The following is a 22172-nucleotide window of genomic DNA, read 5'->3' as shown; positions in this document are numbered from 1 at the left end:
CTGTGCTGACAGCTCAGAGCCTGGAGCCTGCTTCAAATTCTTTGTCTCCCTCTCTCTGCCCCTTCCCTGCTTGTGCTCTGTCTCTTGTAAATTTTTTTTTTAAGGTTTATTCATTTTTCAGAGACAGACAGAGTGTGAGTGGGGGAGGGGCAGAGAGAGAGGGAAACACAGAATCCGAAGCAGGCTCCGGGGCTCTGAGCTGTCAGCACAGAGCCCGACGCGGGGCCCAAACCCACGGATGGCGAGATCATGACCTGAGCTGAAGTCGGACGCTTAACCGACTGAGCCACCCAGGCGCCCCATCTCATTAATAAACATTAAAAATAAATAAATAATTAAGAAGTAAAAACTGTAGTAGAAAAAAATTAAAGAAAATCTTCTTTGTAAAAACGGAAAATAAAAATAAATTCTTTCTTTCTGTATTTAAGAATAAAAAACAAATGAAAAAGAAAAACTGAATAGATGAACCAGCGAACAGAATGAAATATGAATGAAATTACATCAAACTTCCCTTATAAGTCAAACAATGAAGCTCTTTATAGTCTGTAAACTATGCAGGCAGAGCGACTTGTGGTGTTCTTCTAGAGCATGCCTGGCCCTGTTGGGCGGGGCTTGGTGTAATAGCTCCGTTCTCCACTAAAAGGTGCTGCTTAGTTTCCTGATGGATTGTTATGGCCTGTGTAGGCGTGTATGCGCATGGGTAGAAGGGGTGAAAATGGCCATTACCCAGCTACCCAGTCTCCAGTATCAAAACTCTGTGCTTTCGCCGACAGGCAGTCAAGCATCTCTCCTTTGTCTCTAGCTTGGGTCCACTCCCTGCTTCTACACAGTCTGTGATCTACTCAGCCTGCCAGGTGGCACCTCTCTCCTGAGTTATGTCTCAGTGGGGCTGTGTTTCCAAACCCCTCACTTCTGAGGACCCTGAAGCTTTGACCCACTCAGACCCCCTGAGGGAGGGTCTTGCTGAGCAATGGCTGTGTGTGGCCCGCCTCCAGGAATGTTTGGGTGACTGTGCTGCAGATGTGCAGAGATCGTGGCCAGGTACCAGCCCGCCCCAGAACAATTTCGTGCAGTTGTATGGCAGCGGCATTCCAGGGGTTATGGTGAATCACAACACACTTCTGGCACCAGGCTTCACCCTTAACATCTTTGTTCCAACATCAGTGAACGTGGCTGTTCTCTGGGGTCTGCTGGGCCCTTTTGCCTGTGGGGAGGCCACACGGCCTCTACCAAATGTCCTTCCAGCAGGGGAACTGCCTCTCCCCATGTGGCCTGTGGACCCATCAGATCTTTCTATCTGCTCCTGGGGATTTCCCCTTCCCACCGGAGCTCTGGCAGGTGTCGAGCTGCAGAGTTTCAGACTCTGCATTCCCCTGTTTGTAGCATCTTAGTGTTAAGAATTTAAGCCCTCTCCCTTTTCCTTTCTCCCTTTTTTCCTCAGTCCCTTGAGGCTCTTTCCAGTCTTTCTCTTTCTCTCCAGCTGTTTTCAAGGGGGGAATGCTTTTCCTGAACTCTTCCCCCTGTCTCCGTCCTCTCTCTGCAAGCAAAAACACTTCCCTGCCCTCTGCGGCTTTTCTCTCCCCCAGTTCACTTCTCCATGCTGCGTACCTGCTGAGTTCTGTGGTTCAAGTTGTGCTGATTGTTGTGTTAATCCTCAAATCAGTTTTCTAGGTGTGCAAGATTAGTTGGTGTTGATCTAGCTGCGTTTCAGGGACGAGAGAGGCAAAAACACTTTCCATGCAGCTCTGACATCTTGGCCCCTCCTGGGTGCCGTTTAAATCCTATGGAGAATGTTTATATTTTTGCCTTGACAGGCAGTTGACCCCCTGGTTAGTTTCCACCTGTCATCTGTGGGCTGTGGTTCCAATGTCAGTTTAGTTTTAAAAGCCTTTGTAGTGCTATTCATATCTGCCCTATATGTATGCTATTCACTGGTGAATCTGGGTCCTAGGTGGAGGTTTATCTGTTAGTTTAGATCCCAAGGTCTCTGGGACCCTGAAGAGGATAGGATCAGGGTCATGCATCTTTAGCTTAGGTGTGAGCCTGAGAGTTAATAAAGAGCTTTCGGGGTTTGCTTTTCTTCCATGACGCTCTTTGGTACTTTCAAGTTCCCTGGCTTCTAGTTTTGGTTGGTTAGCTGGTATTTTAGTTTTCCTGTTTGGATGTGCATTTATGCACTCTTCCTATGTCCAGGGCCATGCACTGGTAGGACAGAGAGCAAAGAAAGCAGTGGAATTTGGCCTCCCTCTGCTGAAGCCCAGATCTTCTGAACAGGCAAAAGTTCTCCCTCAGAGTGTTGCTTCCTGTGTGCTGCTTTGCTCAAGCACTGGCATGTGAGAGAATGAGGGAATGAAAGAGAAAATCAAATAGTGCAAAATCTCTGTCTCTGTGTCTTAGGAACTTTCTTTCCTGTGTGTTAAGCCTGAGCACGACGGCTCTCCTGGGTTTCTTCGTCTGAACTACAGTGCTTATTTCCAGGTTTTTGGTGAACTGAGTCCAGGATGGGAGATGCCAGAGGACAAAAAATGACAAACATACTGCCACTTGGTACATCAAATTCTGGTCCTCTTCCTGAATCCTCCTGCTACGTTTTACTCTTCAGCATCTTCATATGGCTGCTTCTTGCATTTGTCAAGAGATTATAGCTGTTTTCAGTGGGAAGGACTGCATACGGTGTGTTACTGCATTTTAACTGGAACTGAACTCTAGATTAGGTGGAAGTAATTTTTCTCTCATATGAATAATTCTTGGCATATAAAGTTTATTTTTCTTTTGTTCCAGTGACAGTATACGAAGTGCACGTGGCAACAGGTGAGCTTTGGAACGCTGGAACAGTAGCAAATGTCTACATTTCTGTCTATGGGGAAAAGGGAGATTCAGGATCCAGACAACTGTTTCGATCAAAGAGCTCCTTCAGTTTTTTAAGAGGACAAGTAAGTGATAAAGTCCTTCAATTTTTTTTTGCATGTGGTAAAAAATAAATAAAAGTTACCATCTTAACTGTTTTTAAGTTCACAGTTCACTAGTAGTAAATGTATTCACATTGTTGCACAATAGATCTCCAGAAAGTTTTCATCCTGTAGAACTGAAACTCTGTACTCCTTAAACAATTCCATATTTATCTTTTCCCTCAGCCCTTGGAAACCACCATTCTAATTTCTGTTTCTATAAATTTGACTACTGTAGATATCTCAAATAATTGGAATTATAAAGTAATTTTTTTTTCTTTTTAGTTTTAGGAGTAGAATGTAGTGATTCATTGGTGCTCATCACAACAAGTGCCCTCCTTAATTCTCATCCTCCATTTAGTCCATTCTCCCCACCAGTCTCCCCTCAACACTGTTTGTTCTCTATAGTTAAGAGTCTCTTATGGTTTGCCTTCCTCTCTCTCTTTTTTTCTTCCCCTATAGTCATCTGTTTTGTTTCTTAATTCTGTGTATGAGTGAGATCATATGATATTTGTCTTTCTTTGACTGACTCGTTTTGCTTGGTATAATATACTATACCTCCATCCACGTTGCTGCAAATGGCAAGATTTGCAAATAGCAAGAATAGAAATCCCAGAAATGGATCCACAACTATATGGTCAACTAATCTTCGACAAACCAGAAAGGAATATCTGATGGAAGAAAGACAGTCTCTTCAACCAATGGTGCCGGGAGAACTGGAAAGCAACATGCAGAAGAATGAAACTGGACCACTGTCTTACACCATACACAAAAATATATTCAAAATTGATGAAAGACGTAAATGTGAGACAGGAAACTATCAAAATCCAGGCAGCAGTTGACCTCGGCCAGAGCAACTTCTTACTAGACATGTCGCCGAAGGCAAGGGAAACAAAAGCAAACACAAACTATTGGAACTTCATCAAGGTAAAACGCTTCTACACAGTGAAGGGAACAATCAATAAAACTAAAAGGCAGCCTACGGAATGGGAGAAGGTATTTGCAAAATACATATCTGATAAAGGGTTAGTATCCATCATCTGTAAAGAAGTTACCAAACTCGACACCCAAAAAACAAATAATACAGGTAAGAAATAGGCAGAAGACATAAACAGATGCTTTTCCAAAGAAGACATCCAGATGGTAATAGACACATGCAAAGATGCTCAACATTGCTCGTCATCAGGGAAATACAAATCAAAACCACGATGAGATACCACCTCACACTTGTCAGAATGACTACAGTTAACAACACAGAAAGCAACAGATGTTGGCAAGAATGTGACGAAAGGGGAACCATCTTGCACTGTTGGTAGGAATGCAACCTGATGCAGCCACTCTGGAAAACAGTATGGAGGTTTCTGAAAATTTTAAAAATAGAAGTACCATTTTTAGTACTCTGCAATCGTACTATTAGGTATTTACCAAAAGGATACAAAAGTACTTATCTGAAGGGGTATATACACCCCAATGTTTATGGAAGCATTATCAACAATAGCCAGACTATGGAGAGAGACCAAATATCCATCAACTGATGGACATGTGTATATGATGGAGTATTATTCAGCCATCAAAAAGAATGAAATCTTGCCATTTGTAATGACGTGGATGGAGTTGTCAATATATTATGCTAAGTGAAACAAGTCTTTCAGAGAAAGACAAATATCATATGATTTTACTTGTATGTAAAATTTGTTAACTATCTAGAATTTAAATAAAAACTTGAAATAAAAAAACTTTCAGAGATCTTTATTTCTTTGTTTGGTTTCTGGAATTTGTTTTGTTCTTTTGACTGGGCTATGTTTCCCTCTTTACATGCCCTGTGACCTTTTCTTGAGATTTGGCATTTGAAAAACTATCTTACCTAGTCTTAATGGACTGCATTGTGAAGGGAAGACCCTCACCCATGAGCCTGGCTGAATTTCCAGGGACTCTCATGCTTTTTTGGACTGTATCTTTTTTGGGCTTGTTTACATGTTTTTAACCCTTAATTTTCCTAGGCTGCTTGCTCCTTTTTCTCCTCCTGTGCTCATGTTCTCTTGCACTCCATCCTGCTATACTTCACAACCTCTGTAGCTCTGACATGCCACAGTACTCTTCTCTGTTTTCATTGACTTCCAAAGTCTGCTGCCATTAGTACTTGAGTTAAGTGAGAGAGAATCAGTTCTTTGGGCAGCCCTCAGAGAAGCCAGAGTTTTGTATGCTTTGTCTACTCTTTTGTTTCTGTCCCAAGAGGATACAGGGTATGGAAGGTTTCCTCCCTGTTATAATGCACTATGCCAAGTAAGGGGAAGGCTCTGAGCATGCAAGAAGTCATAAACTTTCCTACCTCTTGATGGAGTCCCTTTTTTATTATGCATTAGAGTGGGTACTGAAGCTTCCCATCTGGTATCCAGAATTTGCACAGAAGTATTCTGTTATTGTTATTGTTAAAATGGTATCTCCCTTGGGGAGGGAGGGCTTGGTTTTCTCTAGTCCCTCATCTTGGTGAAGTCATTTCCTATTGTCTGATTTTTAAATCTACTTTTATAATGTTAAATGAGGTTTACTGTTAGATAACAACTTTCTCAGAGAATGACTTCTAAGGATAAAGTAAAATTTTAGTGTGAAAATATTTCAATATGTATAACTTACTATCTAACGAAAACATTACTTTTTGTTTCTGGGTTATTTTCAACTGATATGCTGCATCATATATTTTTCTTGCATTTTAACCTATATATAATTATCTTAGATTTTATCAAAAGAACTCTGTACTCCTTACTTGTGTCCATGTTCTGAATATGTAAACCTTTAGAGCACAAACATGAATAATTTTTATTGTAGCAGCCCATGGGGACTTCAGATACATGTTATAGATTTCCAATAATATTTGTATCAATATCCTAAAATCACTGTAGAAACATTATATTTGTCAATGGTCCATAAACATTGCTTAAAAAATTCCATCCTGGGACAGGTAAGAGTTGGTTGTATTCAAAGGAATGGCAACTTTTAGTATATTTTATAATTATTACTTTTATATTATTATTATTTGAAACCTGTATTTGTAGAGAGTCCCCAAATTTGTGTTTTCCTAATGAAATATTGGCAACAAAAAGACGGGTGGGGGATAGGTTCTACAAATTAATATTGTTTTATCTTTAAATAGTTAAATTAGATTTGTGTGTTTACTAACTGCACCTGATTCTTTTCACAATTTTTAGTGTATCTTAATTTATAATCTTGTAACAAATCAGACTCATAATCCAGATATAGTTATCCTTTTTTGATTTGTTACAGATTGACACCTTCTCCCTAGAAGCTGTGCATCTTGGGGATCTATATAAGATTGTCATAGGCCATGATGGACTTGGCCCGGGTAAGAGCTTACATTAGTAGATATGTAAGGTTTGATTCCTTTCTAGTCACGTACAACTCTGTACGAATTTGGATAATAATTGTAGGAAACTTATAATAAATTCATCTTTAAGTATTGGCTATCTGAAATTAAAGTATTGAACCCAAATGTTCTTTAAATTTTAAGTAGGTGTGCCTTTTTTTTAATGCCATAGGCTTGTCCAAGTGGATGCTCTGCCTAGAATACTGGAAGGAGTGATGCATGAATGTTGGCAGAATGTGGGACTCACGTACTGTGGCATGTGGCCGCATTCTAGCTCTGGGATGGTACTTGTGGGCCGAGCAGCGGTGCCTGCCGGCAGTGACAGTCCATGGGGTGCCAGCATTAGTGCCAGCAGGCTCATGTCACATGTTAAGGAGGCTGTGTCGGTGGCAGGTTCTCAGCTGTGTTTTCCGCTGCCACTTTGCTTATGCTTCTTGCTCCGTCTTCCCGTCAGTTCTGTGAGATGACCTGCATCTTCCCAATAAGTACATTTTCTGTTGCTGTGAAAAAAGAGAGCCATAAGACAAACGGAGTCTTTACCAAAAGATAGGAGTACTAAAGTGTGCATACCACAAAAAGGATCAAAAATTAAAAAGCATCAAATAAGAGGGTAAACTCTTTTACTAAAAGGTAGCAATGCGTGATTTTCAAAGTGTCTAGACAAAGTTTTCTTATGAATATGCTGAAAGTGTGTTTAAATAATTAGTGAGAGAATCAGCAAGGTGAAAAAGCTGGTTCAAAGGAGGTTGCATTCATATAGTCTGTGAAAACAAAAAGAACGGTGAATAAGATTGATAAATTAAAAATGCGGCTAATGTTCTCAGACAGTAAAAACCTACCTGTAGTGTTGTCTTCTCTCCTGGATGTATTTGTTTATATTTTGACAAGACTCAAATCTTTTGCAGTTTATTGTCTTTCAGTTGATGGCTAATTTTATAATCTGGGCCCAGGCCATAGTCAACACTGTGTTGTAGCATTACACTTCTGCCAGGAGTCAGATGGCTCTAAGGCCGATTTGTTAGACTGTGCTCTAGAACGACGTTAATAGGACGTGTTCGTGTGCCCAAGCTAACACTTACATGTCAGCTGATCCAATTTTGTAAATATTTTTGGTGGATCTGCTATGTGCAAAGTACTGTGCTGAATACTTTCTGTAGTAAATACAAGGGTGACCAACGTGGAATGCCTGCCCTTTAGTCTACCAAGAGCTAGCAAGATGATTTTAAATCCTCACAAGTTTGGGACAACACTTTGCTTCCTAATTCTAGTTGAAAGTCCTGTCTTTTTTTCCTCCAAATTCTGATTTTCTTAGTTTATCTAAATGGAATCTAAGTAACCGATATACCGTTGCTGTGACATAATGAAGAGAATATTAGAATGTTAGCCAGCAACATAGATTTGAATTCGGGCCCTGTCATTTGTTGATTTTTTGATCTTGAGCGAATCACTTGACCTCTCTGAGTTTCCTTTCATCCTCTGTAAAATGAGATGAATACCTCGTATGGTTATTGTGAGGATTCTGTGAGGTTGTTTATGAATGGCAAAGCAGTATATATTTGACAGTGAATTGTCAATAGATAGTCACTAGAATTTCTTAAATTACATTTTATTTCTTAATTTTATTTTTATTTTTTAAAGAAAAGTGTGGCATTTAATCTTTACTTACAGGACAGTGCAGTATATGAGATTCCACACAAAAGTAAGAAACCCACTAAGAGCAGAAGCTCCATGAGTTTGTATAGTTCAGAATTGTTCAAGTAGGGGTTCCACACTAAATAACAAAACAAGTTTACAAAGAGTTCTTCGTAGAGAAACACTAACAGACTTACTCCAAATATTTGTTGTGTACAACAAACAACTTTATGCTTCAGCTGTACGGTTTAAAAGTTAAAGGTTCAGGAGCACCACCCCGATCTTGGGATGGATAGTCTTCAGAGGTAGTTTCTGGTCCAATATTTTGATTTGAATCACATTTTAAATACCAATTCAGGGAGGAGGGAAGATGGCGGCGTAGGAGGACGCTGGGCTCACCACGCGTCCTGCTGATCACTTAGATTCCACCTACACCTGCCCAAATAACCCAGAAAACCACCAAAGGATTAGCAGAACGGAGTCGCCGGAGCCAAGCGCAGACGAGAGGCCCACGGAAGAGGGTACGAAGGGCAGAGAGGCAGTGCGTGCTCCACGGACTGGCAGGAGGGAGCCGGGGCGGAGGGGCGGCTCACCGGCCAAGCAGAGCCCCGGAGGCTGGCTTGCAAAAGCGGAGGGGCCTGACGGACTGTGTTCCGACAGCAAGCGCGACTTAGCATCTGGGAGGTCATAAGTTAACAGCTCTGCTCTGAAGCGGGAAGGCTGGAGGACAAAGGGAGGGAGAGCTGCTGAGCCCCCGGACGACAGAGCTCAGCTTGGCGGGGAACAAAGGCGCTCGCCAGCACCATCTCCCCCGCCCATCCCCCAGCCAAAATCCCAAAGAGAACCAGTTCCTGCCAGGGAACTTGCTTGCACCGCACAAACACCCAACTCTGTGCTTCTGCGGAGCCAAACCTCCGGCAGCGGATCTGACTCCCTCCCGCTGCCACAGGGCCCTTCCTGAAGTGGATCACCTAAGGAGAAGCGAGCTAAGCCTGACCCTCCTGCCCCTGTGCACCTTGCCTACCCACCCCAGCTAATACGCCAGATCCCCAGCATCACAAGCCTGGCAGTGTGCAAGTAGCCCAGACGGGCCACGCCACCCCACAGTGAATCCCGCCCCTAGGAGAGGGGAAGAGAAGGCACACACCAGTCTGACTGTGGCCCCAGCGGTGGGCCGGGGGCAGACATCAGGTGGGACTGCGGCCCCGCCCACCAACTCCAGTTATACACCACAGCACAGGGGAAGTGCCCTGCAGGTCCTCACCATGCCAGGGACTATCCAAAATGACCAAGCGGAAGAATTCCCCTCAGAAGAATCTCTAGGAAATAACAACAGCTAATGAGCTGATCAAAAAGGATTTAAATAATATAACAGAAAGTGAATTTAGAATAATAGTCATAAAATTAATCGCTGGGCTTGAAAACAGTATAGAGGACAGCAGAGAATCTCTTGCTACAGAGATCAAGGGACTAAGGAACAGTCACGAGGAGCTGAAAAACGCTTTAAATGAAATGCAAAACAAAATGGAAACCACCACGGCTCAGATTGAAGAGGCAGAGGAGAGAATAGGTGAACTAGAAGATAAAGTTATGGAAAAAGAGGAAGCTGAGAAAAAGAGAGATAAAAAATCCAGGAGTATGAGGGGAAAATTAGAGAACTAAGCGATACACTAAAAAGAAATAATATACGCATAATTGGTATCCCAGAGGAGGAAGAGAGAGGGAAAGGTGCTGAAGGGGTACTTGAAGAAATAATAGCTGAGAACTTCCCCGAACTGGGGAAGGAAAAAGGCATTGAAATCCAAGAGGCACAGAGAACTCCCTTCAGACGTAACTTGAATCGATCTTCTGCACGACATATCATAGTGAAACTGGCAAAATACAAGGATAAAGAGAAAATTCTGAAAGCAGCAAGGGGTAAACGTGCCCTCACATATAAAGGGAGACCTATAAGACTTGTGACTGATCTCTCTTTTGAAACTTGGCAGGCCAGAAAGAATTGGCACGAGATTTTCAGTGTGCTAGACAGAAAAAATATGCAGCCAAGAATCCTTTATCCAGCAAGTCTGTCATTTAGAATAGAAGGAGAGATAAAGGTCTTCCCAAACAAACAAAAACTGAAGGAATTTGTCACCACTAAACCAGCCCTACAAGAGATCCTAAGGGGGACCCTGTGAGACAAAGTACCAGAGACAACACTACAAGCATAAAACATACACATCACAATGACTCTAAACCCGTATCTTTCTATAATAACACTGAATGTAAATGGATTAAATGTGCCAACCAAAAGACATAGCGTATCAGAATGGATAAAAAAACAAGACCCATCTATTTGCTGTCTACAAGAGACTCATTTTAGACCTGAGGACACCTTTAGATTGAGAGTGAGGGGATGGAGAACTATTTATCATGCTACTGGAAGCCAAAAGAAAGCTGGAGTAGCCATACTTATATCAGACAAACTAGACTTTAAATTAAAGGCTGTAACAAGAGATGAAGAAGGACATTATATAATAGTTACAGGGTCTATCCATCAGGAAGAGCTAACAATTATAAATGTCTATGCGCCGAATACCGGAGCCCCCATATATATAAAACAACTACTCATAAACATAAGCAACCTTATTGATAAGAATGTGGTAATTGCAGGGGACTTTAACACCCCACTTACAGAAATGGATAGATCATCTAGACACACGGTCAATAAAGAAACAAGGGCCCTGAATGAGACATTGGATCAGATGGACTTGACAGATATATTTAGAACTCTGCATCCCAAAGCAACAGAATATACTTTCTTCTTGAGTGCACATGGAACATTCTCCAAGATAGATCATATACTGGGTCACAAAACAGCCCTTCATAAGTTTACCAGAATTGAAATTATACCATGCATACTTTCAGACCACAATGCTATGAAGCTTGAAATCAACCACAGAAAAAAGTCTGGAAAACCTCCAAAAGCATGGAGGTTAAAGAACACCCTACTAAAGAATGAGTGGGTCAACCAGGCAATTAGAGAAGAAATTAAAAAATATATGGAAACAAACGAAAATGAAAATACAACAATCCAAACGCTTTGGGACGCAGCAAAGGCAGTCCTGAGAGGAAAATACATTGCAATCCAGGCCTATCTCAAGAAACAAGAAAAATCCCAAATACAAAATCTAACAGCACACCTAAAGGAAATAGAAGCAGAACAGCAAAGGCAGCCTAAACCCAGCAGAAGAAGAGAAATAATAAAGATCAGAGCAGAAATAAACAATATAGAGTCTAAAAAAACTGTAGAGCAGATCAACGAAACCAAGAGTTGGTTTTTTGAAAAAATAAACAAAATTGACAAACCTCTAGCCAGGCTTCTCAAAAAGAAAAGGGAGATGACCCAAATAGATAAAATCATGAATGAAAATGGAATTATTACAACCAATCCCTCAGAGATACAAACAATTATCAGGGAATACTATGAAAAATTATATGCCAACAAATTGGACAACCTGGAAGAAATGGACAAATTCCTGAACACCCACACTCTTCCAAAACTCAATCAGGAGGAAATAGAAAGCTTGAACAGACCCATAACCAGCGAAGAAATTGAATTGGTTATCAAAAATCTCCCAACAAATAAGAGTCCAGGACCAGATGGCTTCCCAGGGGAGTTCTACCAGACGTTTAAAGCAGAGATAATACCTATCCTTCTCAAGCTATTCCAAGAAATAGAAAGGGAAGGAAAACTTCCAGACTCATTCTATGAAGCCCGTATTACTTTGATTCCTAAACCAGACAGAGACCCAGTAAAAAAAGAGAACTACCGGCCAATATCCCTGATGAATATGGATGCAAAAATTCTCAATAAGATGCTAGCAAATCGAATTCAACAGCATATAAAAAGAATTATTCACCATGATCAAGTGGGATTCATTCCTGGGATGCAGGGCGTTCAACATTCGCAAATCAATCAACGTGATACATCACATTAACAAAAAAAAAAAAAGAGAAGAACCATATGATCCTGTCAATCGATGCAGAAAAGGCCTTTGACAAAATCCAGCACCCTTTCTTTTTTTTTTTTTTTTCAACGTTTATTTATTTTTTTGGGACAGAGAGAGACAGAGCATGAACGGGGGAGGGGCAGAGAGAGAGGGAGACACAGAATCGGAAACAGGCTCCAGGCTCTGAGCCATCAGCCCAGAGCCTGACGTGGGGCTCGAACTCATGGACCGCGAGATCGTGACCTGGCTGAAGTCGGACGCTTAACCGACTGCGCCACCCAGGCGCCCCTCCAGCACCCTTTCTTAATAAAAACCCTTGAGAAAGTCAGCATAGAAGGAACATACTTAAAGATCATAAAAGCCATTTATGAAAAGCCCACAGCTAACATCATCCTCAACAGGGAAAAACTGAGAGCTTTTTCCCTGAGATCAGGAACACGACACGGATGCCCACTCTCACCGCTGTTGTTTAACATAGTGCTGGAAGTTCTAGCATCAGCAATCAAACAACAAAAGGAAATCAAAGGCATCAAAATTGGCAAAGATGAAATCAAGCCTTCGCCTTTTGCAGATGACATGATATTATACATGGAAAATCCGATAGACTCCGCCAAAAGTCTGCTAGAATTGATACATGAATTCATCAAAGTTGCAGGATACAAAATCAATGTACAGAAATCAGTTGCATTCTTATACACTAACAATGAAGCAACAGAAAGACAAATAAAGAAACTGATACCATTCACAATTGCACCAAGAAGCATAAAATACCTAGGAATAAATCTAACCAAAGATGTAAAGGATCTGTATGCTGAAAACTATAGAAAGCTTATGAAGGTAATTGAAGAAGATTTAAAGAAATGGAAAGACATTCCCTGCTCATGGATTGGAAAAATAAATATTGTCAAAATGTCAATACTACCCAAAGCTATCTACACATTCGATGCAATCCCAATCAAAATTGCACCAGCATTCTTCTCGAAACTAGAACAAGCAATCCTAAAATTCATATGGAACCACAAAAGGCCCCGAATAGCCAAAGGAATTTTGAAGAAGAAGACCAAAGCAGGAGGCATCACAATCCCAGACTTTAGCTTCTACTACAAAGCTGTCATCATCAAGACAGCATGGTATTGGCACAAAAACAGACACATAGACCAATGGAATAGAATAGAAACCCCAGAACTAGACCCACAAACGTATGGCCAACTCATCTTTGACAAAGCAGGAAAGAACATCCAATGGAAAAAAGACAGCCTCTTTAACAAATGGTGCTGGGAGAACTGGACAGTAACATGCAGAAGGTTGAAACTAGACCACTTTCTCACACCATTCACAAAAATAAACTCAAAATGGATAAAAGACCTGAATGTGAGACAGGAAACCATCAAAACCTTAGAGGATAAAGCAGGAAAAGACGTCTCTGACCTCAGCCGTAGCAATCTCTTACTCGACACATCCCCAAAGGCAAGGGAATTAAAAGCAAAAGTGAATTACTGGGACCTTATGAAGATAAAAAGCTTCTGCACAGCAAAGGAAACAACCAACAAAACTAAAAGGCAACCAACGGAATGGGAAGAGATATTTGCAAATGACATATCTGACAAAGGGCTAGTATCCAAAATCTATAAAGAGCTCACCAAACTCCACACCCGAAAAACAAATAACCCAGTGAAGAAATGGGCAGAAAACATGAATAGACACTTCTCTCAAGAAGACATCCGGATGGCCAACAGGCACATGAAAAGATGTTCAGCGTCGCTCCTTATCGGGGAAATACAAATCAAAACCACACTCAGGTATCACCTCACGCCAGTCAGAGTGGCCAAAATGAACAAATCAGGAGACTATAGATGCTGGAGAGGATGTGGAGAAACGGGAACCCTCTTGCACTGTTGGTGGGAATGCAAATTGGTGCAGCCACTCTGGAAAACAGTGTGGAGGTTCCTCAGAAAATTAAAAATAGACCTACCCTATGACCCAGCAATAGCACTGCTAGGAATTTATCCAAGGGATACAGGAGTACTGATGCATAGGGGCACTTGTACCCCAATGTTCATAGCAGCACTTTCAACAATAGCCAAATTATGGAAAGAGCCTAAATGTCCATCAACTGATGAATGGGTAAAGAAATTGTGGTTTATATACACAATGGAATACTACGTGGCAATGAGAAAAAATGAAATATGGCCTTTTGTAGCAACGTGGATGGAACTGGAGAGTGTGATGCTAAGTGAAATAAGTCATACAGAGAAAGACAGATACCATATGGTTTCACTCTTATGTGGATCCTGAGAAACTTAACAGGAACCCATGGGGGAGGGGGAGGAAAAAAGAAAAAAAAAAAGAGGTTAGAGTGGGAGAGAGCCAAAGCATAAGAGACTCTTAAAAACTGAGAACAAACTGAGGGTTGATGGGGGGTGGGAGGGAGGAGAGGGTGGGTGATGGGTATTGAGGAGGGCACCTGTTGGGATGAGCACTGGATGTTTTATGGAAACCAATTTGACAATAAATTTCATATAATAAAAAAAAAATAAATAAATAAATACCAATTCAATATGTTGTTTTGTAAGATTAGTCCATTTTCTTTCATTTCCGCATTTTCTGTATGTATATTGTAAGAAGGAAACTAAAAGCTCCTCTTATAATCTTGCTCCTTTCACTCCTCTCCACCTCTTTATTTGTACAGTCAGCAGTATTTATCTAAGAGCACTTGTGGGAGTTGGTGGTGATGGAAATTGCTAGGCTAAAAAGGATTAGAAGTAGCCAGCATTTACCTCTTTACTACATTTGGCTACTTCCCTTGGATTCATTCAGCCAACCTTTCTCGAGTCTTTGGTACATGCAAATTGCTGTCCTTGTTTTAGGAATGGAAAAGTGTCTCCTCCATATGTCCATCTCTGTTCTACCACCTTGGATATTTGGCTGTATAGTGTGGTGCTAATTCTGTAGGAAAATAGAATGTCAGTATCTACCAAGTCCCTGACCGCAGGTGGTTAAGGTGTAGTTGTTACTGTATTTGTTTTTATTTAAATTTTAGTTAGTTAATGTACAGTGCTATATTGGTTTCAGGAGTTGAATTCACTGATTCAACACCCAGTGCTCATCACAGGTGCCCTCCTTAATACCCAGCACCCATCTAACCCATCCCTTCATGCGTCTCCCCTGCAGCAGCCCTCATTTTGTTCTCTATGGTTAAGAGTCTCTTAGGGTTTGTTTCCCTTTCTTCTCTTCCCCCCACCCTTCCCATATGTTCATCTGTTTTGTTTCTTAAATTCCACATATGAGTGAAGTCATATGGTATTTATCTTTCTCTGATTGATTTAACTGTTATTATTTATTTATGCTAAATAAAGTATTTTGGCTCCATCCACGTCATTACAAATGGCAAGATTTCATTCTTTTTGATGGATGAGTAATAATCCATTGCATTTATATGTGTGTGTGTGCACACGTGCACACACACACACACACACACCCCACATATTCTTTATCCATTCGTTAGTCAGTGGACATTTAGGCTCTCTCCATAGTTTGGCTATTGTTGATAATGCTGCTGTAAACATTGGGATGCATGTACCCCTTCAAATCTATATTTTTGTATCCTTTGGGTAAATACCTAATAGTGCAATTGTCAGGTTGTAGGGTATTCCCCTATTTTTAGTTTTTTGAGACACGTCCATACTGTTCTCCAGAGTGGCTGCATCAGTTTACATTCCCACCAGCAGTGCAAGAAGGTTCCCCTTTCTCTGCCTCCTCGCCAACATCTGTTGTTTCCTGTGTTGTTAATGTTAGCCATTCTGACAGGTGTGAGATGGTATCTCATTGTGGCTTTGGTTTGTATTTCCCTGATGATGAGTGATGTGGAGCATATTTTCCTGTGTCTGTTAGCCATCTGGATGTCTTCTTTGGAAAAGTGTCTTTTGGGGCACCTGGGTAGCTCAGTTGGTTGAGTTCCTGATTTCGCCTCAGGTCTTGATCTTGCGGTTCGTGAATTTGAGTCCCACGTTGGGCTTGCTACTGTCAGTGCGCAGAGCCCACTTTGGATCCTTTGTCTCCCTCTTTCTGCCCCTCCCCTGCTCATGTTCTCTCTCTCAAAAATAAACATGAATATTAAAAAAAAGTGTCTATTCATGTCTTCTTCCCATTTCTTAACTGGGTTGTTTGTTTTTTGGGTGTTGAGTTCAATAAATTCTTTATAGATTTTGGATCTGTATGATCAGATCAGATACGTCATTTGCAGATATCTTCTCCCATTCCATAGGCTGCCATTTAGTTTTGTTGATTGTTTCCTTCACTGTGCAGAAGCTTTTTATCTTAATGAGGTCCCAGTAATGACGTTTGTGACATGTCTAGTAAGAAATTTCTGTGCCAAGGACTAGGATTTTGATACTCCTTTAGGATTTTGATGGTTTCCTGTTTCAGTTTATGTCTTTCATCCATTTTGAATATATTTTTGTACCTGATGTAAGAAAGTGGTCCAGTTTCATTCTTCTGCCTGTCACCATCCACTTTTACTAACACCATTTGTTGAAGAGACTTTTTTCTATTGGATATTTCCTGCTTTGTTGAAGATGACTAGACCATATAGTTGTGGGTCCATTTCTGGATTTTTTATTCTGTTCCATTGATCTAGGTGTCTGTGTGCCAATACCACACTGTCTTGACTACAGCTTAAAAATACTGTTATTTTTAACTTACATCCGTTTTATAATTCAAGAAGTAATAACATGCTAAGGATACTTTCTGAAATAGTCTCAAACTACTATTTCACTATTGCTATTACAAATTTTGTCTCTCAGAAAGTCTTAATTAGAATCTCCTTCAGAGAGTGATTTGTTTTAAAGAAATTTTTTTTTAATGTTTATTTTTAAGAGGGAGAGACCGAGTGCGAGCAGGGGAGGGGCAGAAAGGGAGGGAGACACAGAATCCAAAGCAGACTCTAGGCTCTGAGCCGTCAGCACAGAGCCTGACGCAGGGCTCAAACCCACGAACCATGAGATCATGACCTGAGCTGAAGTCTGGTGCTTACCTGACTGAGCCACCCAGATACCCCTAGAGTCCTTTGTTTTTAAGAGGTGAAGAACACTGAAGTTACTTAATAAATTCTAGTAGACTTATGTTGCAGTGAAATTTGGCAACACTTGTTGAGTAACTTGATAAAATACTGTTTCTTGTCATAATCAAGGGTGAAGATCTCAGTGGTTAAAATTTACTAGTAATCAAATGGTCTCATAATTTTCTTAACTTCCAGTCCTTTGAATAACATCTCAGAGGGAGCCTCTGTAGAATAAAAAGGTATTATTTGATTAAAAATGATACAAGTTTTCAAAAATGTGGTAGCATTTTGTAGCAGAGAGAAGTTTAACCACAGGAAGAAATGTTGGAAGGGTAACGCACCAAAACAAAGACATATTTGTTTAAGTACCCTACATTATGTGAATATAATTCTTCCTTCTGTTAAGACTGTAAACTACACTGTATGAATATGTGTATTGCATGTTTACAAACTGCTATGCTTCTTTATATGTGAGACTTAAGTTATCACAAAGCGTGTTGAAATCGTATTATGCTCTTTTGGGTGTGCGGCAGTAGGTTTTTTTTTTAATTTTTTTTAATGTTTATTATTTAGTTTTTGAGAGAGACACAGAGTGCGAGTTGGGGGGGGGTGCAGAGACAGAGGGAGACCCAGAATCCGAAGCGGGCTCCAGGCTCTGAGCTGTCAGCACAGAGCCGGACGCGAGGCTGGGACCCACAAACTGTGAGATCGTGACCTGAGCCGAAGTCGGACGCTTAACCGACTGAGCCACCCAGGTGCCCCGTGGGTTTGCTTCTCTAACTTCCTAATCTCTGTGTAGTGGAAGCAACGCAATGTTTTTGAGGAAGTTGCTTAAGAAATTATCTAAAATGGATGGGTGAATTCTTTTTGAGGAAGTACAGGTGTGAGTTGGAGACAGTGCAGTCTTCAGACTGCTGCAATCACGTGACTATCACAGTAACGTGAATCAAACAAATGTTTTGGGTTCCTAGTGCCTGTAAAAAGTATGTGGTCTTTTAAGTGTACAGCAGCATTATGTCTAAAAAATATGTGTACCTTAATTAAGCAATACTTTATTGCGAAAAAATGCTAGGTGTTATCTGAGCTTTCAGTGAGTTGTAATATTTTTTGCTGGTGTAGGGTCTTATCTCAGTGTTGACGGCCGCTGACTAATCAGGCTGCTGATGAGGCTGCTGTTGATGGCTGCTGAAGGCTGGGGCAGCTATGACAATTAAAAAAAGTAAGACAAGGAAGTTTGCCACATCAGTTGACTCTGTCACAAATGATTTCTCTGTAGGATGCAATGCTGTGAGATAGCATTTTACCCCCAGTAGAACTTCTTTCAAAATCGAAGCCAGTTCTTTCAAATCCTGCTGCTGCTTTATCAACTAACTTTATGTAATATTCTAAATCCTTTATAGTCATTTCACCAGCCTTGACAGCATCCTCACCAGGAGTAGGTTCTATCTCAAGAAACCACTTGCTTTGCTCATCCACAAAAAGCATCTCCTCATCTGTAAAGGTTTTGTCGTGATATTGCAACAGTTCAGTCTTGCCTTCAGGCTCTACTTCTAGTTCTAGTTCTCCTGCTCTTCCCACCACATCTGCATTTACTCCCTCCACTGAAGTCTTGAACCCCTCCTTCAAAGTCATCCATGATGATTGGAATCAGTTTCGTCCAAACTCCTATTAATGCTGATATTTTGACCTCTTCCCATGAATTACAAGTGCTCTTAATGGCATCTAGAATGGTGAATCCTTTCCAGAAGGTTTCCCATTTACTTTGCCCAGATTTTCAGAGGAATCACTATCTATGGCAGGTAGAGCCTTTTAAAATAATAAAAATAAAAATGAATAATTCCTTAATATTGTAAAACAGTTTTTTAAAATTAAAAAAATGTGTTTAAAGGAAAAAAATGTTATGATCATATCAATAAATGCATTAAAAATGATAAAAGTCAACATCTCAGAAACAAAAAGAATTGTTAGAAAACTGTAAGTAAAATGAAATATTCTTATTTTGATTAAAATAACATGCAAATGTGATTAAAATATATGCAAAACATGTAAAAAAATAAAGTAATAAGACTTACAAGTTGAAATTGCCCCTCGGTTCATGGCTGCAGAATGGATGTTGTTTTAGCTGGCATGAAAACAACATTAATCTCATTGTACATCTCCATCAGGGCTCTTGGGTGACCAGGGACATTGCCAAGGGGCAGTAATATTTTTGAGGGAATCTTTTTCTGAGCAGTAGGTCTCAACAGTGGGGTTAAAAAAAAAATTCCGTAAACCCTGTGACATACAAATGTGCTGTCATCCGGGGTTTGTTGTTCCATTTCTAGAGCACAGGTGGAATAGGTCGAACACAATTGTGAAGGGCCCTAGAATTTTCCGAATAGTAAATGAGAATTTGCTTCAGCTTAAAGTCACCAGCCACATTAGCCCCTAAGTGGAAAGTCAGCCTGCCCTTTGGAGCTCTGAGCCTGGCACTGACACCTCCTCTCTAGCTGTGAAAGTCCTAAATGGCGTCTTCTTTCAGTATAAGGCTGTTTGATCTGCACCGCAGTCTCTGGTGTAGCCATCTTCGTTGATGGTCTTAGCCTGGTCCTCTGTATAACTTGGTGCAGCTTTCGCATCACTGCTTGCTGCTTCACCTCGCACTTCTGTGTCATGCCGACAGCTTCTTTCCTTAAACCTCATGCTTCAGACTCTGCTTCTGCCGCTTCCTCACCTCTCTCGGCTTCACAGAATTGAAGAGAGTTAGGATTAGGATTGCTCTGGATTAGGCTCTGCTTTAAGGGAGTCTTGCGGCTGGTTTGATCTTCTTATCTAAACTACTAAACTTTCTTCACGTAAGCCATAAGGCTCTTTGCTCCCTTATCTGTCATTTATGTGTTCACTGGAGTAACACTTGTAATGTCCTCCAAGAACTTTTCCTTTGCCTTCACAACTTGGCTGTTTGGCTGCAAGAGGCCTAGCTTTGGGCCTGTCTTGGCTTTGGACATACCTTCCTCACTAAGGTTAGTCATTTCTAGCTTTTGATTTAAAGTGAGAGATGCTGACTTTTCCTTTTACTCGAACACTTAGAGGCTGTTGTACAGTTATTCATTGGCCTAATTGCAATGTTGTGTATCTCAGGGAATAGGGAGGCTGCCCAAGGAGAGGGAGAGAGATAGAGGAATGGTCAGTTGGTGGAACAGAACACACACCTTTATCAAACTTGTCATGTGATATGGGCATGGTTAATAGTACTCCAAAATAATTACAGTAAACGTAAAAAATCACTGATAAGATATCACCGTAACAAATATAGTAATAATAAAAACTTGAAATATTGTGAGAATTATCAAAGTGTTACACAGAGACAAAAAATGTGCAAAAACTGTTGGAAAAATGGTGCCAGGAGACTTGCCCAATGTGGGGTTGCCACAAACCTTTAATTTATAAAAAGCATAGTATCTGTGAAACATAATAAAAAGTGAAGCATGGTAAAATGATGTATGTGTATAATGCTTAATATAGACAGTGTATTCTTCTTTATTTTTTATTAATTTTTAATTTTTTATTTTAGAGTGAGAGTGTGAGCAAGGAAGAGGGGCAGAGGAAGAGAGACAGAGAAAGAGAGAACCTTAAGCAGTCTCCATGCTTAGTTAGCATGTAGCCTGACATGGGGCTTGATCCCATGACCCTGGGATCATGACCCACGCTGAAATCAAGAGTGGGACATTCAACTAACTGAGCCACTCAGGCACCCACAGAAACTATGTGCAGTTAATGTGGAGATGTACTAATTAACACTTATTAAATTAATGGAGATACCTGAAAAAAATCTACTTTCACCACTTTTATTCAACAAGTATTAAAAGTCCTAGCCAGACCAACTAGGCAGGAAAATAAATAAAAGGCATCTAAATTGGAAAGGAAGAAATAAAATGTCATTATTTGGAGATAACATAATGCTATATATAGAAACCACAAAACACTCCACCAAAAATTTGTTAACTGATAAATTCAGTAAAGTTGCAGGATATGAAATCCATATATGAAATTCTGTTGCATTTCTGTACAACTAATAAGAAACTTTCTGGCACACCTGGGGTGGCTCAGTCGGTTAAGTGTCCGACTTCGGCTCAGGTCATGATCTCACAGTATGTGAGTTTGAGCCCTCAGTCGGGCTGTGTGCTGACAGTGTGGAACTTGCAGCTCGCTTTGAGTTCTAGGTCTCCCTCTCTCTCCGCCCCTCCCCCGTCCCTGCTCACATTCTGTCCCTCTCAAGTAAACATTAAAAAAAGAAGCTTTCAGAAAGGGAAATTTAAAAAAAATCTCATTTACATTTGCATCAAAAAGAATAAAATATCTAGGAATTAATTTGATCAATGAGGTGAAAGACCTGTGCGCTGAAAATCATAAGACATTGAAAGAAATTGAAGAGGACACAAATAAATGGAAAGATAGTCTATGTTCATGGATTGGAAGAATTAATTGTCCATACTGTTAATGTTAAAATGTTCACACTATTCAAAACAGTCTACAGATTCAGTGCAATCTCTATGAAAATTACAATGGCATTTTTTACAGAGTAGAATAAAGAATCCTAAAGCTTGTTTGGAACCATGAAAGACTCTGAATAGCCAAAGTAATCTTGAGAAAGAATAAAGAACCAAGTAATCTTGAGAAAGAACATCACACTTCCTGATTTTAAACTATAATACAAAACTCTAGTAATCAAAAAATTATGGTGTTGACATACATGAAACAGAATAGAGAGCCCAGCAATAAACCCACACTTACATGTTTAATTTACAACAAAGTAGGCAAGAATGTACAATGTGGAAAGGATAGTTTCTTCAATAAATGGTTTTGGGAAAATCGGACTGCCACATGCAGAAGAATAAAACTGCAGCACTATGTTACACCCCCCCACCAAAAATTAACTCAAAATGGATTAAATACCTGAATGTAAGACCTGAGACCATAAAACTTCAAGAAGAAAATATAGGTCTTAAGCTCCTTGACATCATTCTTGGCAAAGAGTTTTTATATTTGACACCAAAAGCAAAGGCATCCAATGCAAAAATAAACAAGTAGACAACATCAAAATAAGCTTCTGCACAGTTATGGAAATCATCAAAAAAAAAAAAAAGAAAAAAGACAACCTACAGAATGAAGAAAATATT

The 22172-nt window shown here is 40.4% G+C and overlaps 1 protein-coding gene across 1 annotated transcript in view; it reads left to right on the top strand.

Annotated features, from left to right (window-relative positions):
- RP1 (RP1 axonemal microtubule associated) overlaps nt 1–22172 on the top strand; it is a 206728-nt gene that overhangs the window by 114312 nt on the left and 70244 nt on the right. Inside the window, exons 7-8 of the mRNA XM_045455237.1 lie at nt 2782–2933; nt 6231–6309. Coding sequence (XP_045311193.1) covers nt 2782–2933; nt 6231–6309 — 231 coding nt within the window. The remainder of the gene's footprint in view (nt 1–2781; nt 2934–6230; nt 6310–22172) is intronic.

The sequence above is a fragment of the Leopardus geoffroyi genome, chromosome C3, assembly GCF_018350155.1.
Source record: "Leopardus geoffroyi isolate Oge1 chromosome C3, O.geoffroyi_Oge1_pat1.0, whole genome shotgun sequence".
NCBI lineage: Eukaryota > Metazoa > Chordata > Mammalia > Carnivora > Felidae > Leopardus > Leopardus geoffroyi.
Note: the sequence above shows the minus strand (reverse complement) of the source record. Positions and strands in the feature narration are given on the sequence as shown.